Here is a 25,991-nt window from a genome sequence, read left to right as displayed (position 1 = left end):
TTAAAGAAGAAAGCAACTTGCTAATATAAAAACCAACATGCCACAGTTGAAGGCTCAATCACAAAGACAACATACATACCATAATATAGAAGGTCCAAATCTGCTAAATCCCATGCAGGGAACACAAAGTTTCTTCGATTCCCCAGAGCAATCAAATACCACAAAACCATTAACCCAAGGGAAATGAACAAAGAAACAGAGTCATTACATAGATATCCTATCATAGTATCGACATAACTGCATATCCGTTTCTTGTTTCACTCAAAGGCCCAAGCATTCTCCCTCCTAACCTCCTCTTCTTCCTCTGGCGTGAAGTCATTCTTAATGTTGAACGTCTTGCGGATCTCCTCTGGTGTTTTCCCCTTGATCATGTCTGCCACTGTCTGACACGTCAAATCCAGCAGGCTCTTGATGTTCAGATAATTTGCAGCCTGAAAACAAGATTTTAACAACTCAAGCACATCACAAGAAGCCCAGGCTTAAGACAGAACAACATTTCAATGTTTTAAAAGTCGCTCGGCGCTAGTTGGGCGGTCATCCACCTCTGAGCGATTAATCAGCAATTAATCGGCGCATATTAATTAGTAATCAGTGATTAATCGTTAGTCGGACCTAATCAAATAGGCTCCGCCAACGATTAATCGGCGATTAATTCTTTGTTTTAGAACACTACATTATTTGCGCAAACCCTCATCTTGGCAAAGACCGAAAGAAGTCCCAAGTGCGAATCGGTGGCAATTTTACAGAAACAAATAATGAACTACGCTTTCAGAGTTCATCCTTCACACAGTTTCACATGTCAGGTAGACAGATGAATATTCTGCAGGAGACAGCTTAAACAACTGCCGCCAAGCCAGCCTATAACTAACACAGCAATACGTGTATGCCATAGCAGTCACAAGTTGTTCCATCAATCACTTTGAAAATGGCATTATGTTTTATCAGAAGTCTAAATGATGAGAAGACAATATGCACAAATCAACATGGCGTTTGTTCTATTTTCTATCCCTGTATTCCAAGTAACTTTTTCCTAACCTGTATTGTCCAACATGTCGTGACGGACATGTTCCCCAACTATCCAAAATGTGCCCAGTTCCAAAAGAAAATTGAAAACATAATGACACAAGGACGACAAGGTGTGAATTGTCTGACGATTGCCCACATTCTTCAACACATTCATACTTCTTTGAGTACAGGAGGACTGTATATTTTACATAATTCACCTTTCTGCACTAAAACCAAATAGCATGCACAATCACAATAGCAACACTAAAACTGCACAAACAAAAATTGGCGATACAATGAGGACCAATAGAGTGGAATAACAATCAGCAAAACATCCTTCCTGAATTTTGACACTATTCCACTTGTTTCACTAAAGAAGGAAACAAACATTGCATTACAGAATGGAAAGCTCTAGTTTCAAACTGATGTTAACACATGCACAAAGAGTACAACAACAATGCCTCCCACTGGTGTAGGACAGATTTAGAACCCTTAGCGTATCGCTGCCTACAACTGGAATTGTAGAGGTTTTGGGTGGGGGGAAATAAGAATATTGCTTGAATAAGTGCGCAAAGTAGAAGAAATGAGAGAATAGAAGAAGTCGAGAGAGAGAGAGAGAGAGATGTGCTTCACCCTCGCAAGGGCTAGACAGTTTCTGCAAGGACCGCAGCCCAAACCCCAATTACAAAGGCCTTAACCTTGTAACTCAATTCATTAATCAACTCTATTCCAAATGAAAGATTACATCTCAATTTATAATCCATGGGAAAGACTCTTCGAATTCCTAGAACTCTAAATGAAATGAACCTAATTAATGAATACATCCAAAAAGACTAAACCTAGATATATGCGTACATTGAACCTACTAGCATGTGTTTAATGCATCTAGATGAGAATTAACGCAAAAACTAAATACATGATGACCCTTTCAACTATCAGTGAATATTAATGCAAACACTTAATTCATGATGACCCTTTAACTACCAAACTACCATGGATGACCCTTGAACTACCAACTACCAAGGACCCTTATTTTTGGACCAAAAAGCCTTCTTGATGCTCGTGCTATCCTTAGCCTTTGGTGTAGGCTTCCAAAGCCTATGAAACTTGTCTAACCACTCCATGGCCATGTCATCACCCACACGTCCCCGAAACTATTTATTACTCCTGAAGGTGATACTTCCAATACAAAAACAGCTTACACGGTCACATTGCTATGTTAAGCTCAAACTTCATAGTCAATGGAATCACATATAAACAGGAAAAAAAATATCATCAAAACACGAGAAAACACAATCACAATCTACACCCAGGTCAAGGTTTCAGCATCAGGAAATGAAATGAAAAGGAAGAACGAAACGCACAATATCCAGGACCATAAAAACCCTAACTCTATTTTACCCTAATAGGAGTCAAACAAAACCCTAATCCGAGGTGTCAATAACAAGAACGAAACACACAAGGTAAAAATCAAACGGTAAACAGATAAATAAGAGACGAGATCAAAGGCCGAAGAGCAAACCAGAATGAGATCGAAGAGGACGGCCTGATCGACGTTGACGAAATCGGAGTCAAACGTCTTGAGTTCGTCGTCAACGGCCTTGTCCTCGGATTTGGTGGCTGATGCGGCGGATTCGACGTGCCTCTTGCAGTACTCGATGACCTTGGCCAGGATCTTGCTGGTGACGTTGGGGAGGGGGATGCTGGTGTCCGCGCAGTTGTCCTCGATCATGTGCTTGATGGTCTGCGACTCCACGGCCACAGCCTCTTCCACCTCGAAGGTTTCCCCGTCGGAGCTCTTGAGCACGATGGTCTTTGAGGTCGACATGGTTTGTTATGGAACCCTAACCCTAAGAGAGAGAGAGAGAGAGAGAGAGAGAGAGAGAGATGGAGATATCGAGAGAGAGAGAGAGAGGATAAAGATGGAAAGCCCAAAAGGGAGTAATCAAAATTGGAAAGGAGGGACGGGTATTTATAGGAGGCCGGATGGTAATTCCGAGTTACTCTGGGAAAAGAAATCAAATTTTAACCGTAATCCCCTTCCATAATCTTTTCTTGTGGATATGTACATTTCCATTCCCCTCTCCACGTATTTGGAATGAGATTGTTTTCGCATATGTGAAAAGTTAAATTAGAAATTTAGAGCACTGTTAGGGGACACAATTTTAAAATATAATTATAAATACAATTTTATCTACATTCAATTCCGAATTAGAGTATGTTTTAAAGTTGTATTTTTAGACTTTTATTTAGGATAAAACATGATTTTTGCAGTTGTTTCGCACAATATACTCTATTTTATTTTATTTTATTAATTGATGAAATTAAAATAATTTTCTATCTAATATATATTTGTGGACCTTTCACAAATGATTTTTTGTTTAAATTTACTTAATTAAAAACTATTGTATATTGCATTTGTAAAAAGAGTGTGAAAATCACTCCCAATAAAACTTATTATATGCACAATATTTTAATGGGTCGTGCTATGGTACACATCCTGTATCATATGCACCCGTATAACCAAACTATTGAAAGTCGTAATCAAATCAATGAGAGATGTAACAAAACCATTGAGAGACGTAACATTTTACTACAAAATAGGCATAACAATTGAAAGAAGTGTTTGGTTACACTTCTCAATGGTTTGGTTACGCCTCTAAATGACTTGGTTACACCTCTTAATGGTTTGGTTATGAGGGTGCATATGGTACGGGGGTGTGTACCGTAACATTTTAATTTTATGTTTGTGTAGAAATAATACTGAAATATAAGGCAAACCACAGTGGTACAATAAAAAATGGATAACCAAAAGTTGACACATCAGTTTTTGATTATTCATTTAAGAGGTTGTTAAGTTTAACAATATTGAGATCCACAATGGTCACTTATAGTGCATAACCAAAATAAGGGGTCCACTACAATCAATCTCTCTCTCTCAAACATATGGCGCTTTTCCCAGTGTTCTCTATCAAAACAACACCGATAATTTTCCCCCCATATTCCTGTAACCTATCTAACCAAACTAATATTACAAATCCACCACTCTCTTAATCTTCCAAAAAAAATCAGATGTGTTCTTGAATTTGGAAAAGAATGCAAGGTTCTTCATGTAATCAACCACATGGGAGGAACGAAAAAGGAATAAAATAGAAATGAGAAACAAGAGTAAAATACCTTAATCCGGCGATAATGGGTTGAATTCAGAAATGATATTGGTACCGACCTCCCGGTACCGAAATCGTACCGCCGGCCGCCGGTGGGCCGTCTCCGGCCACCGGACGGCCGATCCGAGCCGTCCAAAAATTTTAAAAAAAAAAAACGAGGGGGCCTACGCGGGAATCAACGGCATCCGAGGTGTGTAAGGTGCTTGATCCGAGCACCCTTTTTTCGTGTATATATGTATATTCCCGCGAATATACATATATACACGAAAAAAGGGTGCTCGGATCAAGCACCTTACACACCTCGGATGCCGTTGATTCCCGCGTAGGCCCCCTCGTTTTTTTTTTTTAAAATTTTTGGACGGCTCGGATCGGCCGTCCGGTGGCCGGAGACGGCCCACCGGCGGCCGGCGGTACGATTTCGGTACCGGGGAGGTCGGTACATGTAGCACTACTCGGTTGAATTATAGATGATCGAGATATATGAGCTTCACTTTTGGAGGAAAATATAGAGAAAACAGTACGTGGGTGAAGTGAAGAAGATATAGAGTATGCGAAAAAGAGAAGAAGAAAATACCAGTTGAAACACGCATGTATATAAATTTTGAAACCAATTAACTTATGTGGTGTGAGGTCCACAAATTTTGATTATTGAAAAATGTTGTCAATTTTGATTATCCAAAATTTGATTATTTCTAAAGATGTTGCTAAGTTTGATTATATCATTGTGAGCTATTTTTTGCACCAACATTATTAACTTTAAAAACAAAGAGTTTTTAAATATTCATCCTTATGCATCACTCTTCGTAACTTTTCATCCTTTGACTTTTTTGCACTTATGTTTTCATCTTTTCTCTTTTTTAATACCAATTGTACCCTTACATATCAATATGCATAACAGATGTTGCCTAAATAGGAGGCATGTAATTAGGTTTCATGTGATTATGGTTTCCTAATTAAATGGGATTTAATTGCTGATTTGAAAATGAAGGGGGATAATTCAAATCTTTGTTATCTTTTTTCCAAAACTTTTTAAAAGTAACTAAAATCCATTCTATTCCATTCCATATACACACGAAATCCCCATTGAATAAACACATCATGAATGGAAAGAAATTTATAATAAGTGTTTCATGGTTAATTATATACATGATTTTTATAACATACATGAAACCATTGCCTCATATAATATTCGTGACATCTATTCGCAATTGTGGAATCGATTTTATTATTAAAACATGACATATTAAGATCATGACGCAATTCGAATCAATAAACCTAACATCTATTCCATAAAAACATGACAATCGTTAATCCCAACAAATAAACGCGAAATCAATTCCATCATGAAATCGGTTTCATAACACGACAGATTTCAAAAGATAAACTTTAAAATTATGACAGATTTCATAAATCGATTCAAGTACCTTGTTGTGCAATTCGCCATGAACTTCAACCATGGAAGATTTCTAAAAAATTGAACCTATAAACATGGTAGATTTCATCTGCATGCACGTAATACAACCCCAAGCCTCGCCGCCTCTGTATGAACTGCAAAATCATGATCATGAACATAAAAATCTGCCATGTTTCATGAATCTAAACATGAACTTCAAAACACGGCAAATTTCTAAAAAATCGAACCTATAAACATGGCAGATTTCATCTGCATGTACGTAATACAACCCCAAGCGAGGATGACGTGGTGAATCATTGAAATGCCAATTTAAATCATAAAAAAATGAATTTGGGGCACTTACGAACTGGAACCATTCAAAAATCGTTCTTTCTCCTTCGATGACTAGCGTTTTCCGGCGATGTCGATTAAGGACCGGCGAGGATGGAGGACTGAGTCTAGTGATGAAGGATGGATAACGGAGGATGGACGATGGAAGACGAAGTCGACGGAGGACGAGAAATAAATTCTTAGATTTGTTCTTCGTGAGGATGTGATATTGTGTGGTGGTTTTTTCATCCTAATTTCAAATTACTTATAATAGTACTTGGAAAACAAAAATTTAGGAATTTAATATGAATTACAATCGGAAAAATAGCAATTAGGATCTAGAAGATTTGAAATAGATATGGAAAGCAAGACTTTAGGGATTGGGCGCCGCTATTCGCAGCCCTCTATTTACTCCCGTAGCCCACTAAATTTCGGTAAATGATTGTTGAAAATCATAAATAACATTTCGGTAAATTGCTGTTGAAAACAAGATTATATTTCGGTAACTACATGTCGAAAATATGTTCAACTTTCAGTAAACAACTGCCGAACATGCATTTTCGGTAAACATCTGTTGAAAAAAATATTATATTTCGGTAATTGAACGCTGAAAATATATCTCAATTTTGGTAACTAACTGTCGAGTATAATTGAAAATTTTTAACGGGCTATGGGAGTAAATAGAGGGCTGCGAATAGCAGCGCCCTAGGGATTTGGTAAGTGTAGATATCCATAAATTACGGCACGGGACCTTTGAAGTTATTTTTCAGTCCCAAAAATCATTGTCTGTATAGGCTCCCAAAAAATAAATAAATTCTATAAATATAGTCCTACGAGGGTAAGATGGGGTTTTTTAAAATTAGAGAATGAAAACAAAACTTGAAAAAATGGCCGGGATGAAAACATTCGTCGATTAAGGTCTGAAGATGAATCTTTAAGTCTTTTTTTTTTTTGGTAAAACTTTTACTTCTATAACTTTTTAGAACATTTTCATTCACCACAAGATTTACATGCTTACCGACGAAGTACGTCCATTACTACTATTTGTTATTCCTTCCCATAAAAAAACTTTTACATATCAAATCTTATTTTATTTCTTATTTCAAGAAATAAAACAACTTTCGTAAATGATCCCAAAGCCCAAAGGCATCTCTCTTTCTCTCCTGCGCGAGATATATTTTACTATTGGAGTCCGGAAAATCACGCACAGAGGGGGAAGAAAGGGACGATGGATAGGCTTATCCACTATTCCGGCACCATCTTCCCCTCCAAAATCCATTCAAACTCCTCTCCTCCTCTCCCTCTACTCGCCAGAATCGACGCCGCAGTTTTCAAGCCACACTCGCCCGTTACCAACTCCCGGCGAGTGGTCAGCTCACTCTTCCGCAATTATGAAGTTTCATTTTCTTCTCCTTTCGCCAAATTCCCCACTATGTATTCGATCAAACCGTCGTCAGTCTCATACTCCACGCCCGAGGATTCACCAGATGGATCGAAACCCACAACCCATTTTGTCAAGAAAGGCGTGGAAAGATATTCCGAGTGGAGAAAGGTACGAATTTATGTGGCATTGTTCGTGTGAATCAGTTCTTTGACTAAGATATCTTGTATAGTTTGTTTGATAGACTACTGGGGCATTGAGATTGCTGTTTTGTCTAGTTGTTATGCATTTGCTTCAATGTAAATTTGTGGCTTTTTTCTCGTGCAATCTGCCGACTTTCAAATAGTTTGTTCACCGGTCATTGGAAAGTCCTGGTTTCAGAAGTCTGGGTTCACAAATCAAAAGCCTTTTTTTTTTTTTTCCTATCTTTTGAAGTTTTTGCCTGCCATATCTTCTCAAAAGGTATAGATTGGAACTTCTGGTGTTTGTTCATGAATTTTTCTGTGATGCCCCATAGTGGTATTGGGGCATGATGCCCCATAAATATGAACCTTTGGATTGAAAAATGGATAAATCTCAGCCATTAGATCAAAATCACTCACAAAAACAAGTTGGTTTTACGGAGTATGATTTTTCCGTAGGCCGCACTTACCACAATGTACGGCTGTGCTTACCACAATGTATGGCCACAATCTATACTCCAAGGGTTGATGGAAAATGGGGCATGGATGCCCCCAAAACCGGACTGGGGCATCATAGCCAGATCCGTTCATTGCATGTGGTAAACTTGGATGTGTAATGATGCTAGCTTTAATTGAACTGAGCATGGGATCAAATGTTAATGGTGGGAAGTTCTCTCTATGTTTGTGTTTAAGCTTTGCTAGAAAAAGGCTAATGGAGGACTTAGTTTCGTATGGAAGGCGCATTTTAGTATTCTTCTTTATATACCTGCACGAGGTTTACATGAGGTTTTGAGTTTAGGAAGCTGGTTAAAGCTGGTGTGATTGGTGTCTTTGGATTTTAATTTTAAAACTTAAGAAGCCCATCTTTTTATTTGTCTTTCATCTTTTGTAGTAACTTGTAAGCAACATCTTCCATGATCTCCCTGTACCCATACCTTCCTTTTGGTTTGGTTTTTCCTTTCTGGAGAGCTGCATGAGTACTCTTATAATGGCCCTGTTCTTTGAATTCAAATCTGTATACAGAATTTGTGTTTCTGCACTGTCATCAATCACCTGATCACATTGCATTATTGGTAGCTGAATTACTTTAACTACCTACATGCTATGACCATTACTTCGGGAAATACCAATACAGCCTTCATGGTGTCTGTCAAATGAGCTCTTTCCTCAAGGAGAATGAATAGTATTATGTGTTCTGTAAGAAATAAGCTTCAATTATAGTAAATCAAATGGAAGGGACAAGCCAAGCAGATAGAAAAGAAGAAAAGAAAAATAGCCGGTCATAATGAGATCACCTAACCAAGCAAGGCCAAAACCAAGTCTAACGAAAACAGACTATCAAAAGAGGCCAGAGTCCAAAACATCTACAAAACTTTCACAATATGATCCAATGAAGGAAAATCCCTACTCATAGTCCAGCCATACAATATAGACAAGAAGGCACTTTTAATTCAGGGAAACTTTCTTCAAAAGCTGCAATTTCAATTTTGCTGAGGGGTACATGAAACTTTATTCACCAATCAGCTCTAATGGAGTACCATGGCTCCCATGGCATCAAACCCTCGACCATGCTCATTTGTATCTTTAAGGAAAATGATCACATCATCTTTTGTATATGCCCGAATAACCTTTCGCTGTCTTCAATGCCGAATATGCTTAGTTGTTACCAGCTGTGTATGATTCAGGTAGTTTGTTCAGGGTTCTTTTCAGAATAGATACCATAAAGTCCATTCTGGTAAAAGAAAGAAAGGTTTATTAGCCGTCAATCAATCAATCAAGAGAGAGAGAGAGAGAGAGAGAGAGAGAGAGAGGTTTACTAGCCTAATTGTTTGCACCCTTGCAATGAGTAGCAATGGTTCTTTACTCAACTAGTAGCAAGTTCAAACAAAATCATATGCATATAGCGGTTTAAGGATTCATGCTAGCTCAAGCTGCTATTTGGGTGGTCGGAGTACTATCAGTTTCCTTGATTTTTATCTTTTTTGCAGTCAACAGTCTTATCACTCTTACCTGACTGTAATGTCAAATGTCAAGCCTGGAGACTTGAACAAGAAGTAAATTTCTCGAACTTTACTGGATGTGAAAAATTGTCCATAGGCCACTAGGAAGAGGATGGACAAATGGAAAGGTGCAGGCATGGTGTCATGTGCTACGCCGCCGTAATATTGAAGATTTATGCTGTCTTTCTCTCTTTTTTAATAAGTTCTTTTGTTTGATGAGTTGATTTATTACTTGGGAGTTTTGAGAACTTTCTCTGCAGTCTTGACAAGCTCTATTGATCATTGATGCTGTTTAATTTGAGGTGATTAGCATTTCCCTGCTCAAATATACCTGATGCCTTCTATCTAATTGTTTTTCTGGATTCACTTGAATGTTTCAGGCAGCCACTGCTGGAACAGTTGTTCTACTGTCAGCTCTTATCGTGATATCAATCAGTCCGGTCATTGTGTCACCAGCTTTTGCATTGTTTCCAAATGCAGCCAACACCGGGGCTCCTATTGCAGCTGCAGCAGGGGGAAAACTCCTCCGCGCAGAATTACTAACTAGTGCTTGGACTGGTTTCTTTGCCGGTTGCTTACACACACTATCAGGGCCTGACCACCTAGCTGCTTTGGCCCCACTCTCAATTGGGCGCACTCGAATGGAGAGCGCTGCAGTTGGAGCATTGTGGGGATGTGGTCACGACGCTGGACAATTGCTATTTGGGTTACTTTTCTTATTACTGAAAGATCGGCTCCATATCGAAATCATCCGAACTTGGGGAACAAGAGTGGTGGGCTTTACTCTGCTTGTTATTGGTGCTATGGGAATAAGAGAAGCTTCAGAGGTCCATGTCCCATGTGTTGTTTTGGAAAACGGCGAGTGTGATGTTAGTAACTATGAAACTTTCGAAAACCGAACTATTGGGAAGAAGAAGAAGAAGAGGATTGGGTTTGCAACTTTTGCCACGGGGATTGTACATGGGCTTCAACCCGATGCGCTGATGATGGTCTTGCCTGCACTTGCTTTGCCTTCTCGCTTGGCGGGGGCCGCATTTCTAGGAATGTTCTTGGTGGGGACGGTAATAGCGATGGGAAGTTATACTGTGTTTATCGGCTCGTGTAGTGAGGCTTTGAAAGAGAGGGTGCCAAGGATAACTGAGAAGCTCACATGGGCTTCCTCTCTTGTAGCAATTGCTCTTGGACTAGCAATCATCATTACCCAGTTTTTTGGGTTTAGCCTGTATTGAGTCATAATTTGGCACTTCACACGCCTCCGTCCGTAGCATTAGGAAAGATTTTGAGAGAGAGATTAGCAGTTTAGCGGCGGGATTGGATCGTTCTTACAGGAGTACGAGAGTTATGGTTCTTGTTATTAGTTATTTACCTTCTGACGGTTGTAAGTTAACACCATGCAGCTTTTTGACTTTGAGGAACTCTTCGCTGTTGTCCTGAAAACCTGGATTTGTTTTGACAGTTGCTTTTATTTTCTCTGAATTCGCTTTTGCCTTGTCCTTTTTTTTTTTTTTTTTGGGGTTATCGTTCATACGCTTGCCGTTCGGGTGTTGGCAAAGCATACTCTCTTATCACTAGCATTCTCTCACTTATATGGTCTACTATACAAGACAGTAAAATGATGCCTCCACCGTAAAATCACCATATCACTAAAAAAAAAAACCCACAAAACTTCACTCGTTTCGCCATACACAATATCCATATGCAATTAACCAATTCTTTCCTGTAGCAAGTAGAATTCATAGCTGAAATCCAGAAAAATGAGTGGACACTGCTTCAAGAATGTCCACTAGGTAATTCGATGAGAACTCGATGAGCTGCAAAGGATATAGAGAGGTGTAAGTAATGTGGATACATAAAGCCCTTAAGTTTAACACTGTCAACTAATTGAAGCGTTACATTGGTCAACTTGTTGTTTTAGTCCTTTGCAAGAAGAAATAGAGATATACCGATAAAAAAAAAATGGAAAAAACAGAAGAAGAAATAGAGATATGGAAGAAAGAAGAAGAAGAAGAGGAAGGCCAGCCACCATAACCACAAATACATACAGAAATCATTGGCATGGAGTTGATACAAATGCGGGTTATAATAAATAAATGCAAAGATAACTGATGATTCCCAGAGGGGAACATTCTCAGATACACAAAGATCAATGATCAACTTGCAATCACTCTCTATCACCACTTTTGATAAATTATGGGCAGAGACCATTTGACAAGCCATATAAGCCCTTTGCACTCCTTTGAAACTAGCATCGCAGTTGATTTTGCAGTGTCCTTCACCCGGTGGACACCACCTGGGACTTTCATTTGATGGTTTGGCCTTATGTTTGTGCTTGAGAAGAAGAAGGACTTGCGCCTTGCTCGTATCCCGATTTAACTGAATATGTACCGTTCTGGCAGTGGTGCCAGATCAAAAAATCATCCTCCCCTTCAGTGGACAAAGGAAGGGAAGTGATAGATTTTACGTCGTCAGAGTTTGATGCTGGATGAAGTCCTCGTCACTAAGGCCGCGAGATTTACCACTTTTTTGTTTTGTTTTGCTGTGGCTTCATTTGGTGTAGGTTGGCAAACGAATTCGGCTAATCCCAGAGCAAGCCACAAGTCCTGAAACAAAACAATTCGTACTACAATGACACCATGGAATCATACAAACTACAATACCAACAATCTTGTTTAGTTACAAACCTTTGGTGATGCTTCAAGTTCAGGGGAAATGCAGCAGAAAAAAGGAATGGACCATTGAAGGGCCTTTCATTGAAAACTTAGGTGCACTAATGGCTCCCTGTAAGACTACCTAGGAATCAACAGAGTGCAAAAATGGTAAATATCTTACATTGCAGTTTACAAAGACAAAATGGCTAATCCAATATGCTCATTATGGAGAGAGAGAGAGAGAGAGAGAGAGAGAGAGAGAGAGAGAGAGAGAGAGAGAGAGAGAGAGAGAGAGAGAAGAACCTTCCCATGATCACGTTGACAACAAGTGTTTCATTGCAGCTCCATTCCCCAAGTCCCCGAGGAAATACCTTGACTGGAGTGACGGCAAGGAGATTTATAAGAGGAGAAAATTAAATAAGACAGTGAAATAAGGCAAACAAAACATCAGCTATCTAGCTGTGTGTGGTATCTCCTGTTCCTCCAAAGTTCGTAAGTCTCACAATATAGATAGGTGGGGCTATATGGATACAGGGTGCAGCTAACCCAGGTTAAGAAGTCTGATCTGTGGGATGAACGGAGGGGGCAGAAGACAGTATACATGAAAACAATGTACCTTCCCTGCTATATTTAAGAGTGGAGCCACCGTATCAAACAGAGTTTTATCACCTGAAAATAAAATTAGCAACAGTTTCGGTTCATGGATGGTTCCTTTGTCGGGCAACAAAGCTTCTGAAAAAGTAAATGTCAACATGTGAACGTGTGCCTAACAAGCATGAAAGGGCAGAAATACTTGTGCAAAAGACTTGATATACTTACAAGATGCATAGAAGACTTGCATTTGCATAAGTGCACTACGAAAAAGAAAATCCTTTTATTTAGGAATCATTGCTCGAGAGTGAACTGTTTGAAATGGAATAGAAAATCAAGATCACTTAAAAAATGGCTAGAAAGGTTGATACCTGCGGTCAGAAGTATCAGCTGGCCATCTTCTGCCAGCTTTGAAGATGGCCAGCTTTTTGGAGCTTTGAAACTGGTGCCTGCAGGAGAAGTCAATGTACAACAATTTGGCACTATAGAAGCATAATTGGATAGCTAGAACAGAAATATCGTACCGATTCACCTGCAGAAAAAGTGCCCTTGTCGCTTTGATCTGTCTGCCAATAAATTTAGAAGAGGAACCATCAACTGTGGAAATATCTACATACCTTCAATTATCCATCGAAAGCACCGACTTAGACAGACAAACCATACATCACAAAAAACGTAATAAAACATCTGTATTAATGAGAAGTTTCTGATACATGCATACATACATAAAGTGTACCATAAAAAATGTGAAATAACAAGGCCCTACCTAGTTCAGAAACCTAACCATTTCCCAGTACCAGAAGCAGTGGAGTCAAAAGGATGGCAGAGCAATAAAAAGACATGCAATAAGCCCATAATATCTCAGCTACCTCATTCAACAATTCTGTTCAAATGGCCTCACCCAACTCTATTTGGGTTGTTTCAGACGGCAAAAGGAGAAAACAGATTCGTATTGCCGAAGCCAATGGGTTCATTTCAGACCAAAGGCTCGTTTGGTTATTGCAATTCAGATGGTTCTATAAAAACAAAAGTGAACAAGTCTTTACCAAGAATAACCGAACACGCCCTTTGAGGGAAATAAATGGGAGAACGGCCTATCCATGTGTCAAATTGTCTTCTTCTTTGCTTATTGCAACTGTGAACGCGGCGAACCCTTCGGCAGGATCAATTCTCTATATTACTTCATCCAAGCCTCAAATTAGGCCTATCCGACTTTAGTGAACAAACAGAAGGTGCCAGGTTTTTCTAAGTAACTACTTTCGCACCAGTAGTTAGACAGTAAACTGGCAGCCTAATAAAAACAAATTGATACAGTATGTTGTCTAAGAGTTCTGACAATATTATAAAGAAAGACAAGGAAATAATACCCTTTTCCCGGAATCATTCCTTTTGCAGCTCCATGCTCTCCACAAGCAACATCCAACTGAGAAATCACAAAAATCAATTATAACGAGCGAAATTGACATAGCAATAATCAAGCAAATAAAATTTAAAGAAAACACATGCACTGCACTTTCAGGATCAACAAGCATGTAAAATGTGACATCACAAGATGCAGCTACTTTTTTGGGAGATGATTTAAGCTGGATACAATCAATCAAAGATATCTGCAACAATACCTTTAAAACAATGAAAGAATAACAATCAATTACATAATAAGGGTCCAACATCAAACATACAACAAATGATAAAAAAATGAACTTAAAACATAAAATTTACTAGAATATATGTTTAGATAATGTGTCATTTTTTAAAACCATTAAGTTAAGAGAACCTTTTTAGAGAAACATTAATTTTTGGAATACAATTTGTCATGACTTCTATAATTTCAGTGTAAAATTGAAATTACTGAAAAGTGTAGTGGGGTCCGTGCCCCTGCTGGTATTAAACTTGACAAAGGTTTAGCAAAGCCAAATTTATTGCCAAATTTGACACCAAAAATAACTTTGCCAAAGTTGCGCATCAAGTTTGGCTATCTGGTGCAGAAACCTTTGCATAAGAGTTGCACTAAAAGACAAGGAATGAAGTGCATTTATATTAAAAAAAAAAAAAAAGGACCCTTTTTTTTATGGATAGAAAGCTTTATGAATTTTCAAAATATTTGTATTTTCTACATGGGTTCTGTTGTTGTTGTTGTTGTGTTGTATTTACTACATAAACACAAGTATTTGAATGTCAGTGTAAATTGTTGTTATTGACAAATGAAGTATGGAAAGTGGCAATCCTGCCGGAGCAGACCATGAATTTACGTTTCTTGAGTACAACCTTACCATGGCGTATCATCGGACGAATCTTTTGGTGCGATATGGTAGGTAAGCTATTTTTGAGCTGATACCATGTTTAATACAGTATTTTCTAGTTTATAGAAGATTGGTTGTCCGTGTATGGTGTTGCATGGACTTCACGAGGCCCATAACGAGAAGTAGAATAATGTACCGCACTTAGAGTTCTTAGAGGTATCAGCTCGTAGAAGCAGTGGTTTCCAAGTTTCATGAGTAAGGTTTGATTGTTGTACCCCCCAAAAAAAAAAAAAAAGAATAAGGTTTTATTTAAGGTTAAACAATTTCCATATTTTCAGGATTGAAGATATAGCAACGGGAAAAACTTATTTTCTATTGAAGTTACTTTGTCAGTATAATTAATCAATCTGCTAAGCATCATGCATGATGAAAGGGATATTGGCAGATGGCGGTTTCTCATGGAAGTGGTGCATTATAGCACTTGACCTGTTTAACGAACTTCAATGCTGGGTTGTCCTGTTTGAGACAAAATTAATCACTTTGGATGTATCCTACTTCCACTCTGTCAATATCAATGAGCATCAGATTGATTGTACATGTGTACCCCCATTTATCAACTTTTTGCTACATACTGTATTTAAGTTGATATGATGCAAAGTAGATTTTAGATATAGACTGTTCCATGTTTTCATTAATTTCTCACCTCTGTTTACATGGATTCTTCAAAGTGTATAAAGTGTCCGTGTCAGCCACTCGGCACTTGGATAATGGTATGGGATCCGTGTTGAACCTTACCTTAACAAGCATATTTTCGAATTCAATTTCTGCACAAGCTATTTATCGAACCTCTACAAATATGCATTAAAGGGTCTAAGACAACAAGTAAAATACCATTTAAGCCAGGAAATATAAGTTATATATTGAGGATTTTTAATATTCCGGTGTGTCCTTTTATCCTTGAATTGAAAATTAATGATCCTTGAGCTTACACTTACCCGCACCCAACATTCGTACCTGAATCCATGTGACTTGGTTTCTCACAGATCTCCTTAAAGTTTCAATTGCTTACCTGACAGAACCTACACGAATATTTAGCTCATAAAGTTTTTTGTAAAGGCTTTTAGTCCGTTATTCCCGTTGGAAATCCCCACTCAAAAACCTGAAATCTCAATCAAACCTACTTTTGGCTTTCTACATCTCCACCACGACCGCAGCTCTCGATGAGTTGCATCCTCGTCGACCTTCACCACCGCCTATCCGAGTTCCTCTTGCCGAGTCAGCCGGTAGAGGTGTGTTCGCTCGGCGATCGGAGCTGGTGAACTCATCCACACGGCCAAACCCATTGTCTCTCACCGTTCTCTCTCTACAAGCACAAGTGTCTGCTATTTGTGCTTGAGAAGTCTTAGAAACAGAACCACATCTGAAGCTACAATGGTTTTTGTTACACGACTACTTTCTCTCTCCAGAAATTCATATAATTCGATTTACTTTTGACTTATAATCCAATACATTTGTTAGTTTTGATTCTTGATGGCTTATTAGAGCATTAGAGTTTGGTGCAACGTAGATGCCCTACCACGTGTTTGTGACATTTGGCTTCCGAAGGAAGTCGGTTTTTGGCCTATGTTTCTTGTGATGTCTTCATTCGAAAATACGTAAGCAATCGGTGTCCGTACCTTTGATTCAAGAATAAGTAGCACAATATGGTCCTCTAGTAAAAGATACTGTACTATCTTTCCAAACACCCACTTAGTCACCAAACCTTAATACAGTATTATATAGAGTGAGTAACACATCTTCCAAATTTTAGGAGACATGCCTTTGTTCTTGTCCACTATATTGATGATAAATGCATGGTAATTGCTGATTTGGTTTGGTGATTGTAATATCAATTTCGTGATTTATACTACAATCTTGGTGATAATATTGGCTGTTATGAAATTAACAGGAGAAATAGAGTTTATTGCAGAATTGTTGATTATCGCTTGTTTGAGGCAAATGGGAGTGTTGTAAAGTCCTGCTTATGAGTTTATGCCACATGGGAGTCTTGATAAAGTCTTGTACCAAGAATATGAAGGGAGGAATCCCCTGAAATGGCTGCATGGTTAGTTAGTTGCAATATTGCAGTTGAGACATAAAGACCAGCAACATATTTCTAGATGCGAGTTTCAATTTGAAATCGCCATTTCGCATTGGCTAGGCTTATGGATAATGATAAAGCCCTGTGTTGACTCTAATGACAGGAACCGTGGGGTATTTGGCTCCAGAGTACCTTCATGACCAAGAAAACCGATGTTTTTAGCTATAGATTCTTGAACTGGCTGGCAGAAGGAGGCTGATCGATAGAGAAAGTTGTAGCCAAAAGATGGTGAATTTGGTTGATTGGGTGTGAGGGTTGTATTCCGAAGGGAAGGTCATTGAGGTGGCGTATGAGAGGTTGAGGGGGAGTGTTAGGTGGGGGAAACGGAGAAGCTTTTGCGTCGCTTGGTGACGCCTTCCGTGAAGAGGGTTTTGCAGATTTTGAACAATGAAGCAGAGGTGGTTGATGTGCCAAGAGGTTGAAGCTGAGTCTCAGTTTCTGTGGAGTACCTTTGAGCCTTGAAGAAATTCAGACACCAGCAAACAGTAGCAGTAGCAACCCCCAAGTGCAGAACAGCAGCATGAAACAGTAGCACTGACTTCCTCTTCCAGGTTCAAAACAGTATTCTAAACTTACCAAGGGATCACCATCTTTGTCACCTCTCAACGAAGGCACCTGTTGAATTGAACTAACTGATGCATATTCAGAGAGGGTTGAACTTGCGAGAAATTGCAGACGTACCAACCATGCACAAAGTAAAAAAAGTACTGCTAACTTGTGATGAGTCTGATGCCCAAGTTCATTCTCAATCATGTTGATTCAATTGAGAAGATGCAAACGTGTCATAAGAAACTTCTTCCACGACCTCCCCATCTTTACGCATCATTTCATAGGTGTGCATCCCCCAGGGATGGATGGGTCGTCGAAGAGGTTGCTCTTAACATGGCTTGTTGTGAGTTCAATAAAATAAAAAAGCAATGCAAACATATCTCCAGCTCATGCATCGTTCACCATAGATGTCATGCAGGCAATGCTAATCCTGAGATGCAGAACATTGTTATTGATTAAACATGCGAGTAATTAGTGAAAACCATACCAAAAAACACTCCGGCAGATGTCAGGAAATTATGTTCTTTTTTTTCCATCTTCTTGGTAGAAAATCAACCTCAAGTCTTCTTTTTTTTCTTTTGAACATCACCTCTCAGTCACCATTTCGAAAACAGCTCTGAAGTTCGAAACTGAACATAAATAAACAAAAGATACATGGTATAACAAGCCATCATTTCAGTATTTTGTCACAAAAAAAGAGCGAGATTTCTGTTAATTTTTGTCAAGATTATAAATCTGAAGTGTAACAGAGTGTGCAATAATTTGCTCCCATAGATAGTGAGCAGACACACACTCAAAAGTCACAAGTTTTGAGGGGTGCAGAAGATGCCCCTCATGTCTTCCCCTCTTGCAAGTCCGTTTATGATCCACTAGCCCTTGATGGAGTGATAGAAACCTATGGGTGATTGGTCTCTCACGAGGCCCGCCACGAAAGTCTTTATGATCACACCCAATGGAGTTGATAAAGCTGGTGGCACCCTCCTTCACCCTTTTTGCTTGGCCAAATTTAGACACACGGATTTTGCATTGGAGATGAAGCATTGTTGCGTTCCATTTTAGTTATTGCTCAGTCATGCATCTTATATGCTCATAAAGAAAGCCATGAGTCCATCACTTTTGCATTATCAGCAAGCCAATCCCTTCTACAATTGAGAGCATCCTAAAGAAATGTATTGTACGTTGAGCCAAACAGTAACTAAAATAACATTGGTTTCTTTAGTCTCAAAGTATTGTTAGGATGAGTTTGGATATTGTATTTGTGTTTAAAAGGTCTATTATGCCTCTTCCTAGTCAGCAATTGCCTAAGTAAGTTAGTATGTGAAATTACCCTCTTGCCCTTCTCTAAAGTATTGATAGGATGAGTTTGGATTTTGAAGAAAGAAAGAAAAGAAGGGAAAATAACTATAAAAAATTGTTGGGAAGTCCACTATAGCATATTTGTAACCCACTAAATCCACGTCTAAATTTCATAACCCCTCTAGTCCACTAATTAGGTTTTGGTGAGGCTTTAAGTCCAATTCAATTAAAAAAGGAATTAGTTCAGGACCAAAATACCCTTACCTTTAAAAACCGTTAATCTGATATATCTCACTCCTATAAAATCTCCCATATCCTACTCCTATAAAATCTCCCATATTCACATTGTTCCCATATCCAAAAGGGAAACAGAGTCCAAACGAGAGAGAGAGAGAGAGAAAAGATTACCCTTTCCATTCAAATCCCATATTTTTAGCCCATTATCCGTTCTACGTTTGAAATCCCAGCAGTTACATTGGAATAAAGTGACAAAAGATTCTCCTTTTCTGATACACTGTATATAACGTAATTGTACATATATAACGTTATATACTCGTTTATCAGTTCTCATTTAACGTGCGATACTTATATTTTACGTTATATACTCATTCATCGGCTCGCATTTAACGTTATATGAGTTTTTGAAATTTTTTTTTTATTATAATACAAGAACATATAACATTCCACGTTTACATATAAACGTACATATATTAACATAAAATGGTATATGTTCTATAATTTTTTTGGAGTTTCGCTGCATAAAAACTCCCATATAACATTATATTTTTACTTTATTGAATTGATCCGGCCTCAATGACTTGCTTCGAGTAACAATATATGTTCTTTTTTTGTTGGGAGGTACACAAGTCAGCAGCTTTCATATAATGTTATATGTTTTATTTTTTTGGAGTTTCACAGCATAGAAACTCACATATAACGTTATATGTTTTACTTTATTGAATTGGTCCGCGCAGCGGCTTCATTGACTAACTTCTGATAACCGTATATAAATAATCTTATATATGTTTACAATGCAAAAACAAACAAAAAACTTTATATGTGTATTATTTTGCCACATAAATAAATACACACAAAAAAACGTAATAAGTGTGACAAAAAATAAACATATAGCCTTATAACATTATACATGAGATTCTGTCCTTTCTAACTTTAAAAAAAATGAAAAAAAAAAGAAGAGGAGATCTTGTAACTTCTTTCCCTTTGTCGCCGTCGCCTTCTTCACGGTCGATTTCACATGTAACTTAATACTCTTCACCCCTCGAACAACTGCACAAATAATAAGTCAGTAAGGCCGCTGCGCGGACCAATTCAATAAAGTAGAACATATAATGATCAGAATTTGATATAATCATATCTACTCGCAATCAAAACCCTAACTTATATATTATTAACTGTTCAATTGTGCTTTGCTAATGAGTTCCTATATATACCTTGAACTGGACTCAGTTACCAACATTGATATAACCATATATAACCTTATATATTTGTTGAACAGGACATCATATATAATATCTCACGAGATAGTAGATCGTATATAACGTTATATAAATTAGAAACTATATATACATATATGCAAAAGCGACAGAACATCATATATAATGTCTCACGAGACAGTATATTGTATATAACGTTATATAAATCAGAAACTATATAAACATATATGCAAAAGCAACAAAACATCATATAAAATGTCTTACGAGACAGTAGATCATATATAATGTTATATAAATCAGAAACTATATATACATATATGCAGAAGCAACAGAACATCATATAAAATGTCTTACGAGACAGTAGATCATATATAATGTTATATAAATCAGAAACTATATATACATATATGCAAAAGCGACGAAGGGCGACGATCGACGACGAATGAAGTCTGGGACGTGGGTTGATCTCTGTTTTTCGTCCGTTGATCTCGTTGTTGGAGTGACGACGGCAATCGAGTGCTTGACGACGGTGACGGAGACGACTAGAATGGTCGAATAATGGCGATTAGCGTCCGACTAGAACAGGCGAGGAACGGAGAAGAATGTCCGACTGAATCTGGGTGAAGAACGGCGATCTAGTGCTTTTCTCGATTCTTCTCCGATTTTTCACGAAAAGTATAGTTCTTTCTGGAAAAATAATGGTGGGGGGGAGGGGGGAAGGGGGGGAGGGGAAATGGGTTTTGTACTGGATTGGAGAGAAATTTTCGGGATAGAGAAATTTCAAATTGATGTTTTTGAAATAAATGAAAAAACGGGGCAAAAATTTTTTTTAAAATAAGGGTATATTAGTCTAAACATGGTTATTATATCTTTACTAATAAGTTAGTGGACTTAAGGGGTTTTGAAATTTAGAAATGGACTTAGCGGGTTTGAAAAGTGGTATAGTGGACTTATGAAAAATTCTCCCTAATAACTACATCCCCCCTTCTTTTTTTGGGTGCTTTGTAGGAAAGGGAAAAGAAAAGTTGCAAGAACGAATAAGGGGAAGTTATTTTGCCTTTTTTTTTTTTTTTTTTTCCCTCATTCATTCGAATCATTCCTCTCTTTTTTCTGTTACTCTCGTTGCATCTTTTTTTTTTCTACTTTTCTCTTTCCTAGACTAAGTGAATCCCTAATTCATTCCACCAGGATGGGACACAAGCCCATTCCATGATGGGTTATGGGTGCTCTGGGGTCTCCTTAATGGACCCAACCCAGTAAAAATCATGCGGTACAAAATCCTCATTATGTAATCCTTAAAATTTGTGCTCTCGGAGCACTGTTACGGGATGTTCAAGACACTCTAACATCATTCATTTTCGTGAGATCTACAAGTAAGTGTAAGAATCTCACACGAATGTATGATGCTAGAATGATTCAGAACACCACATGGCATTGCTTCTAAACTACTGAAGGATAACTAACCCTCGTGACCAAGAGTTAGAACCATAAAACTAGATCCCATAATTTCTGGAATCAAGGTCAGTCCATTATTAGCACTAAATTATTTTCAGGGACAAGACAAAGTACTACTGTATTTATCACGAAGAAATCAATTCCCAAGTCTCAAAAAACTAGTACAAACTGGTGTATTTCTTACTCCTACTTTTTTGCCAAGGCAAAGAAGAGATCCATCACCATCACTGTCTCTTTCCAAAACCAAAGCTTAAATCAGCCTCCGAAATTGCTTTCATCCCTTGTGTCACTGTTTAATTTAGCACTGCCAAATGCAAGAAATAAATAAAACTGGAAGTATCAGATGAATGGATAATCAAATCAATCCCAAGAGTGAAAGGAAAATGGGGAACGAAATGAATCCACAAAAGCAAAAGCAATCACGAGCGATGAAACCAACCAGGAAAGGAAAAGATGCTTTTGTCCTGTAATTTCTGTTCAAGTGGGGAGTCGTCTAAAAAGTACACGAATCAAATCTAAAAACAGAAGACCCCAAATAGGAAAATAAATAAAATAATGACAAAGATACTGCATGATTGAGATGGGTATTGTTCATTCACCATCCATCCAACACTTTCTCTACATTTTCCCGGAAAATATGTGATTTTTCTTGGTAAGATCAAATCAGAGCCTCAATGCTAGCTTTCTTTACCATCCCACAGACTGGGCAAGAATCCAAAGAAACTTGACAATCTTTGCATGAACAGAGGTGCCTACAGGGTAGGAATACAACACACGAATTCCTAAAATTGCAGCTTTTGCAGACCGTCTTTTCTTGATTTTCTCTCTCCCCAAGTCCCTGACCTCTGTTTTCCTCTGCTTCTTCATCTCTCTCTCCTCTGAAGCATGACCCTGTATCTTCAACCTCATTGGTGAAACACCCGTTTTCTTTGAGCTGTTCGATTGTGTTATTCAAATTTGCCACCATCGCTTCGTTTTCTGTGGCCAATCGGTACCACGTTTGGCTCTCAATCTCAACTTTTCTCAAGAAGTCTTCAAGCTCCATTGTTCTGTTCATAGCTTTTGCTATTTCTTCCTCTTTTTGCTTCAGTAAAACCACTGTTTTCTCTTCGTATTTCCTCAAAAGTAATGCCATCTGTTGCCTTCGTTGCTCTTGCAAGAGCAATCTCAATCTCTCGTTCTGTTTCCCGAAACAATTACACCAACGGTTAGATCATTAATAAAAACTCTAAAATCACACCAAAAACAAAACTTTATCGTGTATATGTGAATGCTTTGATTTCTGACCTGTAAACTGATGAACCGATCAATCTGTTGCCCCTGCTTCTCAACCTGAGCAGCTGTGCTCTGAGAAAAAGCCGTGGATTGTTGATAAAAGTTGTTTTTAGAAAGCAACCCCATGGTTTCACAGCACGGATTTTGGGTTTTCTGTTGAAGGTTCTGCACCAGCTGCTGTTGTTGTTTCTGTTGAAGATTGAAACAGAACTCATTGAACCCATAAGAATTCTCCATCCAATTTTGTGAACCACCCAAAGAAAACCCAAAACTATCCGGGTATAGCTGCGCTTGAATGGCCATCATAGATAGATAGATATATATATATATATATATATATATATATCTATACGGGAGATTTTAGGTATAAAACCACAGAGCACCAGAACTGTAACAACACAAGACCAGCCCTTTTGGCAGATTTTCGTCGGCCTTTTTGGACTCGAACCAACAAAACAAGAACAGAATCGAAATGGATTTGGCTTCAAAACGGGAGCAGTTGGATCAGAACATATGCATGATGTTTTCTCTCTGTTTCTCTCTCTTTATAACTCTGTTTTGGCAGAACCTCTGCCCTGCTTTTGAGAGACGTTTGGTTTTGGACGTGCTGCTAGGATTTCAAGGAACACAAAAAACAAAGGGAGGTAGGGGGAGTGTATAAATAATATTGGAAGGGGTGTGAATTAATTAATTGGATAATACAGTAGATTGTTTGATTGAATTAAAGTAACTTGACAAACTGAAAAATAAAACAGAGAGAGAGAGAGAGGTGGAGAGGGGCCCTAGGATTCTCTCTCTCTCCTGTTGGCCTTGGGAAGCATTTAGAGAGAGAGAGAGAGAGAGAGAGAGAGACGGTGGAAAGCAAAGGACGTAAACATGCAGATTTTGTGAGTAAACTATGGGGTCAGAGATTTCAGAGGCGTTTGTTTGAATGGGGAAATTCAATTCCAAGTGGGAGGTGGAGAGGTAAAGGTGAGGAGGCCTTTATGTGTGATTGTGATTTGTATGCATGTGGGAACAAGTCCTCAGTTTCTTTTTTTATAGTATAATATATTTTTAGTGAGAGAGAGAGAGAGAGAGAGAAAGGGTCAGTTTTTTCCTTTTAGAGGGAGAAAGAGAGGGAATCAAGGATTTGTCATTTGCAAAGGCTGAAGAATAGGATTCCTAGTAGGAGTACTAGTATATAAAAACTAATTTACCATCAGATTTTAGTCTCTGAAAAGAAAAAGAAGAAAAAAACAGAGCCAATGTGAAACAAATTTCTTACACAAGTATTCCTTTTGTGTTAACAAAAAGAATAACGAAATGACACGTGAAAGATTTAAATTTATATCAATATCTAATTATTTAAATTGTCCGGGATAGTTTACGCAAGCCCTTTTGAAAAATTTTGGAGTCAATTTTAGCATCTTCTAACAGGACAATTAATGGTTCATATTATGTCAGGTGCGGCCGAACAGGGAGCGAATCTTATGAACAGATGCACAGAAATTGATGACACTTGAGAATTTTATAGTAACCTAAGACCAAGGTGCGGATCAAAAAAAAAAAAAATCTAAGACCAAGGACGAAGTAAATTTGCAAGTCTAAAAGGCCAGCCTCTTTGAGGCAAGAGTTAAAAAAAAAAAAAAAAAATTCTTCATAATTACTCCAGTACGTAGTAGTATTATCTTCTGGTCAAATTTTGAAAATTCTTTTTGCATTGAACTTATCAAGATTAAAAGTGTTAGAATGCGGGAAGTTAGCAAATTCATCACCTAATTTACTCATAAATCTCCAGCTATTTCATCTTTAATTTATTTGCTCCTAAAGATATATACTCTACGTTTAAGAGTTGTTCTTATCTAGTACTGTTTCGTGGGAACCAAGAGTGGTGATCCCAAGTTAAATTTAAATTTGTTTTTTTAAAATTTGGGACAACTTACGAGCACTTCAATTAATTTGGGGGATTTTATCTCATCGGCCACTTTCGGGGGCCCAATTACAGCTACGGCTTTGCTCTGTATGAATTGGTCTCATAAGAGTTAATAACACTTGAGAGGTTTCAAACGTTAGAGCTTAAGGGCTCGTTTGGATGCGGGATTAGATTTGGAAGTATTATGTAAGAAGGGAAGATTAGATAGTATGGGGTATTGGTTAATATGGGATGACCCATATTGATGTGATGTTTATGAAGGGGGTATTAAATAGTACTTGGTTTGGATGGAGGATTAATTTGGGGTATAAAAAAGGGAGATTGATGTAAAAAGCTGTTAAATGACTTTTTTGCCCTTATGCAGTGTTTATGACAAAATTTGTTAGTTTCATTATAATTAGAATAAATACGTGCTTTTTTGAGCTTCAAGGGACAGAAAAAAGAAAAAAATGCAAGGCTTGATTTTGGGGAAAGTTGAGAAAAAAATTAAGTGTTCCGAATTTCAATCCGTTTGAATGGGTGGAAAGATTTTATTTTTCTGATCATTTAATTTTAAATGATCATAATTAAATTTTGACTTTGACTTTAGGACTCTCGTTGGTTAGTCCTAAGATATTTAGTTGTACGACTTTCTTAGGGCTAATCAAAGAGAGTCCTAGAGTCAAAATTTAATTATAACTATTTAGAATAAAATGATCAGAAAATTAAAATCTTTCTATCGGTTCAAACGGATTGAAATTTGGAGCACTTAATTTTTTAACCATATTTTTTAATATATAAACTGCAAGTTGAAAAATTAAATGTTCCAAATTTCAATCTGTTTGAATGGGTGAGAAGATTTTCTTTTTCTGATCATTTAATTCTAAAGGGTCATAATTAAATTTTGACTGTAAGGCTCTCGTTGGTTAGCCTTAAGATATTTGGTTGTACGACTTTCTTAGTGTTAATCAATAAGAGTCCTAGAGTCAAA

General features: G+C 37.9%; 4 protein-coding genes and 2 long non-coding RNA genes across 6 annotated transcripts; 2 read left to right on the top strand and 4 right to left on the bottom strand.

The window, feature by feature from the left end:
• Positions 1-2,952, bottom strand: LOC131307733 (SKP1-like protein 1A). Its single transcript, XM_058334392.1, has 2 exons — positions 2,528-2,952; positions 1-431 (listed from the first exon to the last, which is right to left on the bottom strand). Exons 1-2 carry the CDS (start codon positions 2,831-2,833, stop codon positions 258-260), a joined length of 480 nt encoding a protein of 159 aa, XP_058190375.1. The 5' UTR covers positions 2,834-2,952; the 3' UTR covers positions 1-257.
• A 4,094-nt stretch (positions 2,953-7,046) lies between these two features.
• Positions 7,047-10,934, top strand: LOC131308394 (chloroplast protein FOR GROWTH AND FERTILITY 2-like). The gene is made up of 2 exons (XM_058335319.1): positions 7,047-7,447; positions 9,839-10,934. Exons 1-2 carry the CDS (start codon positions 7,124-7,126, stop codon positions 10,685-10,687), a joined length of 1,173 nt encoding a protein of 390 aa, XP_058191302.1. The 5' UTR covers positions 7,047-7,123; the 3' UTR covers positions 10,688-10,934.
• Positions 10,935-11,519: 585 nt separating this feature from the next.
• LOC131308393 (uncharacterized) lies at positions 11,520-12,349 on the bottom strand. The gene is made up of 2 exons (XR_009194424.1): positions 12,140-12,349; positions 11,520-12,058 (listed from the first exon to the last, which is right to left on the bottom strand). It is a non-coding gene; the product is annotated as an uncharacterized LOC131308393 (long non-coding RNA).
• A 70-nt stretch (positions 12,350-12,419) lies between these two features.
• LOC131307190 (glyoxylate/succinic semialdehyde reductase 2, chloroplastic-like) lies at positions 12,420-14,606 on the bottom strand. The gene is made up of 5 exons (XM_058333600.1): positions 13,744-14,606; positions 13,069-13,314; positions 12,926-12,960; positions 12,723-12,775; positions 12,420-12,482 (listed from the first exon to the last, which is right to left on the bottom strand). The coding sequence occupies exons 1-5, from the start codon at positions 13,797-13,799 to the stop codon at positions 12,420-12,422; spliced, it is 453 nt and encodes a 150-aa protein (XP_058189583.1). The 5' UTR covers positions 13,800-14,606.
• A 302-nt stretch (positions 14,607-14,908) lies between these two features.
• On the top strand, positions 14,909-16,968 carry LOC131307692 (uncharacterized). The gene is made up of 2 exons (XR_009194198.1): positions 14,909-15,005; positions 16,886-16,968. It is a non-coding gene; the product is annotated as an uncharacterized LOC131307692 (long non-coding RNA).
• A 5,305-nt stretch (positions 16,969-22,273) lies between these two features.
• LOC131306751 (probable BOI-related E3 ubiquitin-protein ligase 2) lies at positions 22,274-24,120 on the bottom strand. Its single transcript, XM_058333173.1, has 2 exons — positions 23,119-24,120; positions 22,274-23,011 (listed from the first exon to the last, which is right to left on the bottom strand). Exons 1-2 carry the CDS (start codon positions 23,410-23,412, stop codon positions 22,490-22,492), a joined length of 816 nt encoding a protein of 271 aa, XP_058189156.1. The 5' UTR covers positions 23,413-24,120; the 3' UTR covers positions 22,274-22,489.
• Positions 24,121-25,991: the final 1,871 nt, after the last annotated feature.

This window comes from Rhododendron vialii, chromosome 11a, assembly GCF_030253575.1.
Source record: "Rhododendron vialii isolate Sample 1 chromosome 11a, ASM3025357v1".
Classification (NCBI taxonomy): Eukaryota; Viridiplantae; Streptophyta; class Magnoliopsida; order Ericales; family Ericaceae; genus Rhododendron; species Rhododendron vialii.
The sequence above is the reverse complement of the archived record's forward strand: the minus strand, read 5'-3'. Positions and strand labels throughout refer to the sequence as shown.

Excerpts from the sequence above, each read along its gene's own strand:
- LOC131307733 (XM_058334392.1), bottom strand. The coding sequence starts at position 2,833 with ATGTCGACCTCAAAGACCATCGTGCTCAAGAGCTCCGACGGGGAAACC. Across the intron at positions 432-2,527 it reads TCCTCTTCGATCTCATTCTG|GCTGCAAATTATCTGAACAT; the intron begins GTTTGCTCTTCG and ends TCTTGTTTTCAG.
- LOC131308394 (XM_058335319.1), top strand. The coding sequence starts at position 7,124 with ATGGATAGGCTTATCCACTATTCCGGCACCATCTTCCCCTCCAAAATC. Across the intron at positions 7,448-9,838 it reads GATATTCCGAGTGGAGAAAG|GCAGCCACTGCTGGAACAGT; the intron begins GTACGAATTTAT and ends TGAATGTTTCAG.
- LOC131307190 (XM_058333600.1), bottom strand. The coding sequence starts at position 13,799 with ATGGATAGGCCGTTCTCCCATTTATTTCCCTCAAAGGGCGTGTTCGGT. Across the intron at positions 12,961-13,068 it reads GCTGATACTTCTGACCGCAG|TGCACTTATGCAAATGCAAG; the intron begins GTATCAACCTTT and ends TCTTTTTCGTAG. Across the intron at positions 12,483-12,722 it reads TCTTAAATATAGCAGGGAAG|TCAAGGTATTTCCTCGGGGA; the intron begins GTACATTGTTTT and ends CCGTCACTCCAG.
- LOC131306751 (XM_058333173.1), bottom strand. The coding sequence starts at position 23,412 with ATGATGGCCATTCAAGCGCAGCTATACCCGGATAGTTTTGGGTTTTCT. Across the intron at positions 23,012-23,118 it reads ATCGGTTCATCAGTTTACAG|AACGAGAGATTGAGATTGCT; the intron begins GTCAGAAATCAA and ends TTCGGGAAACAG.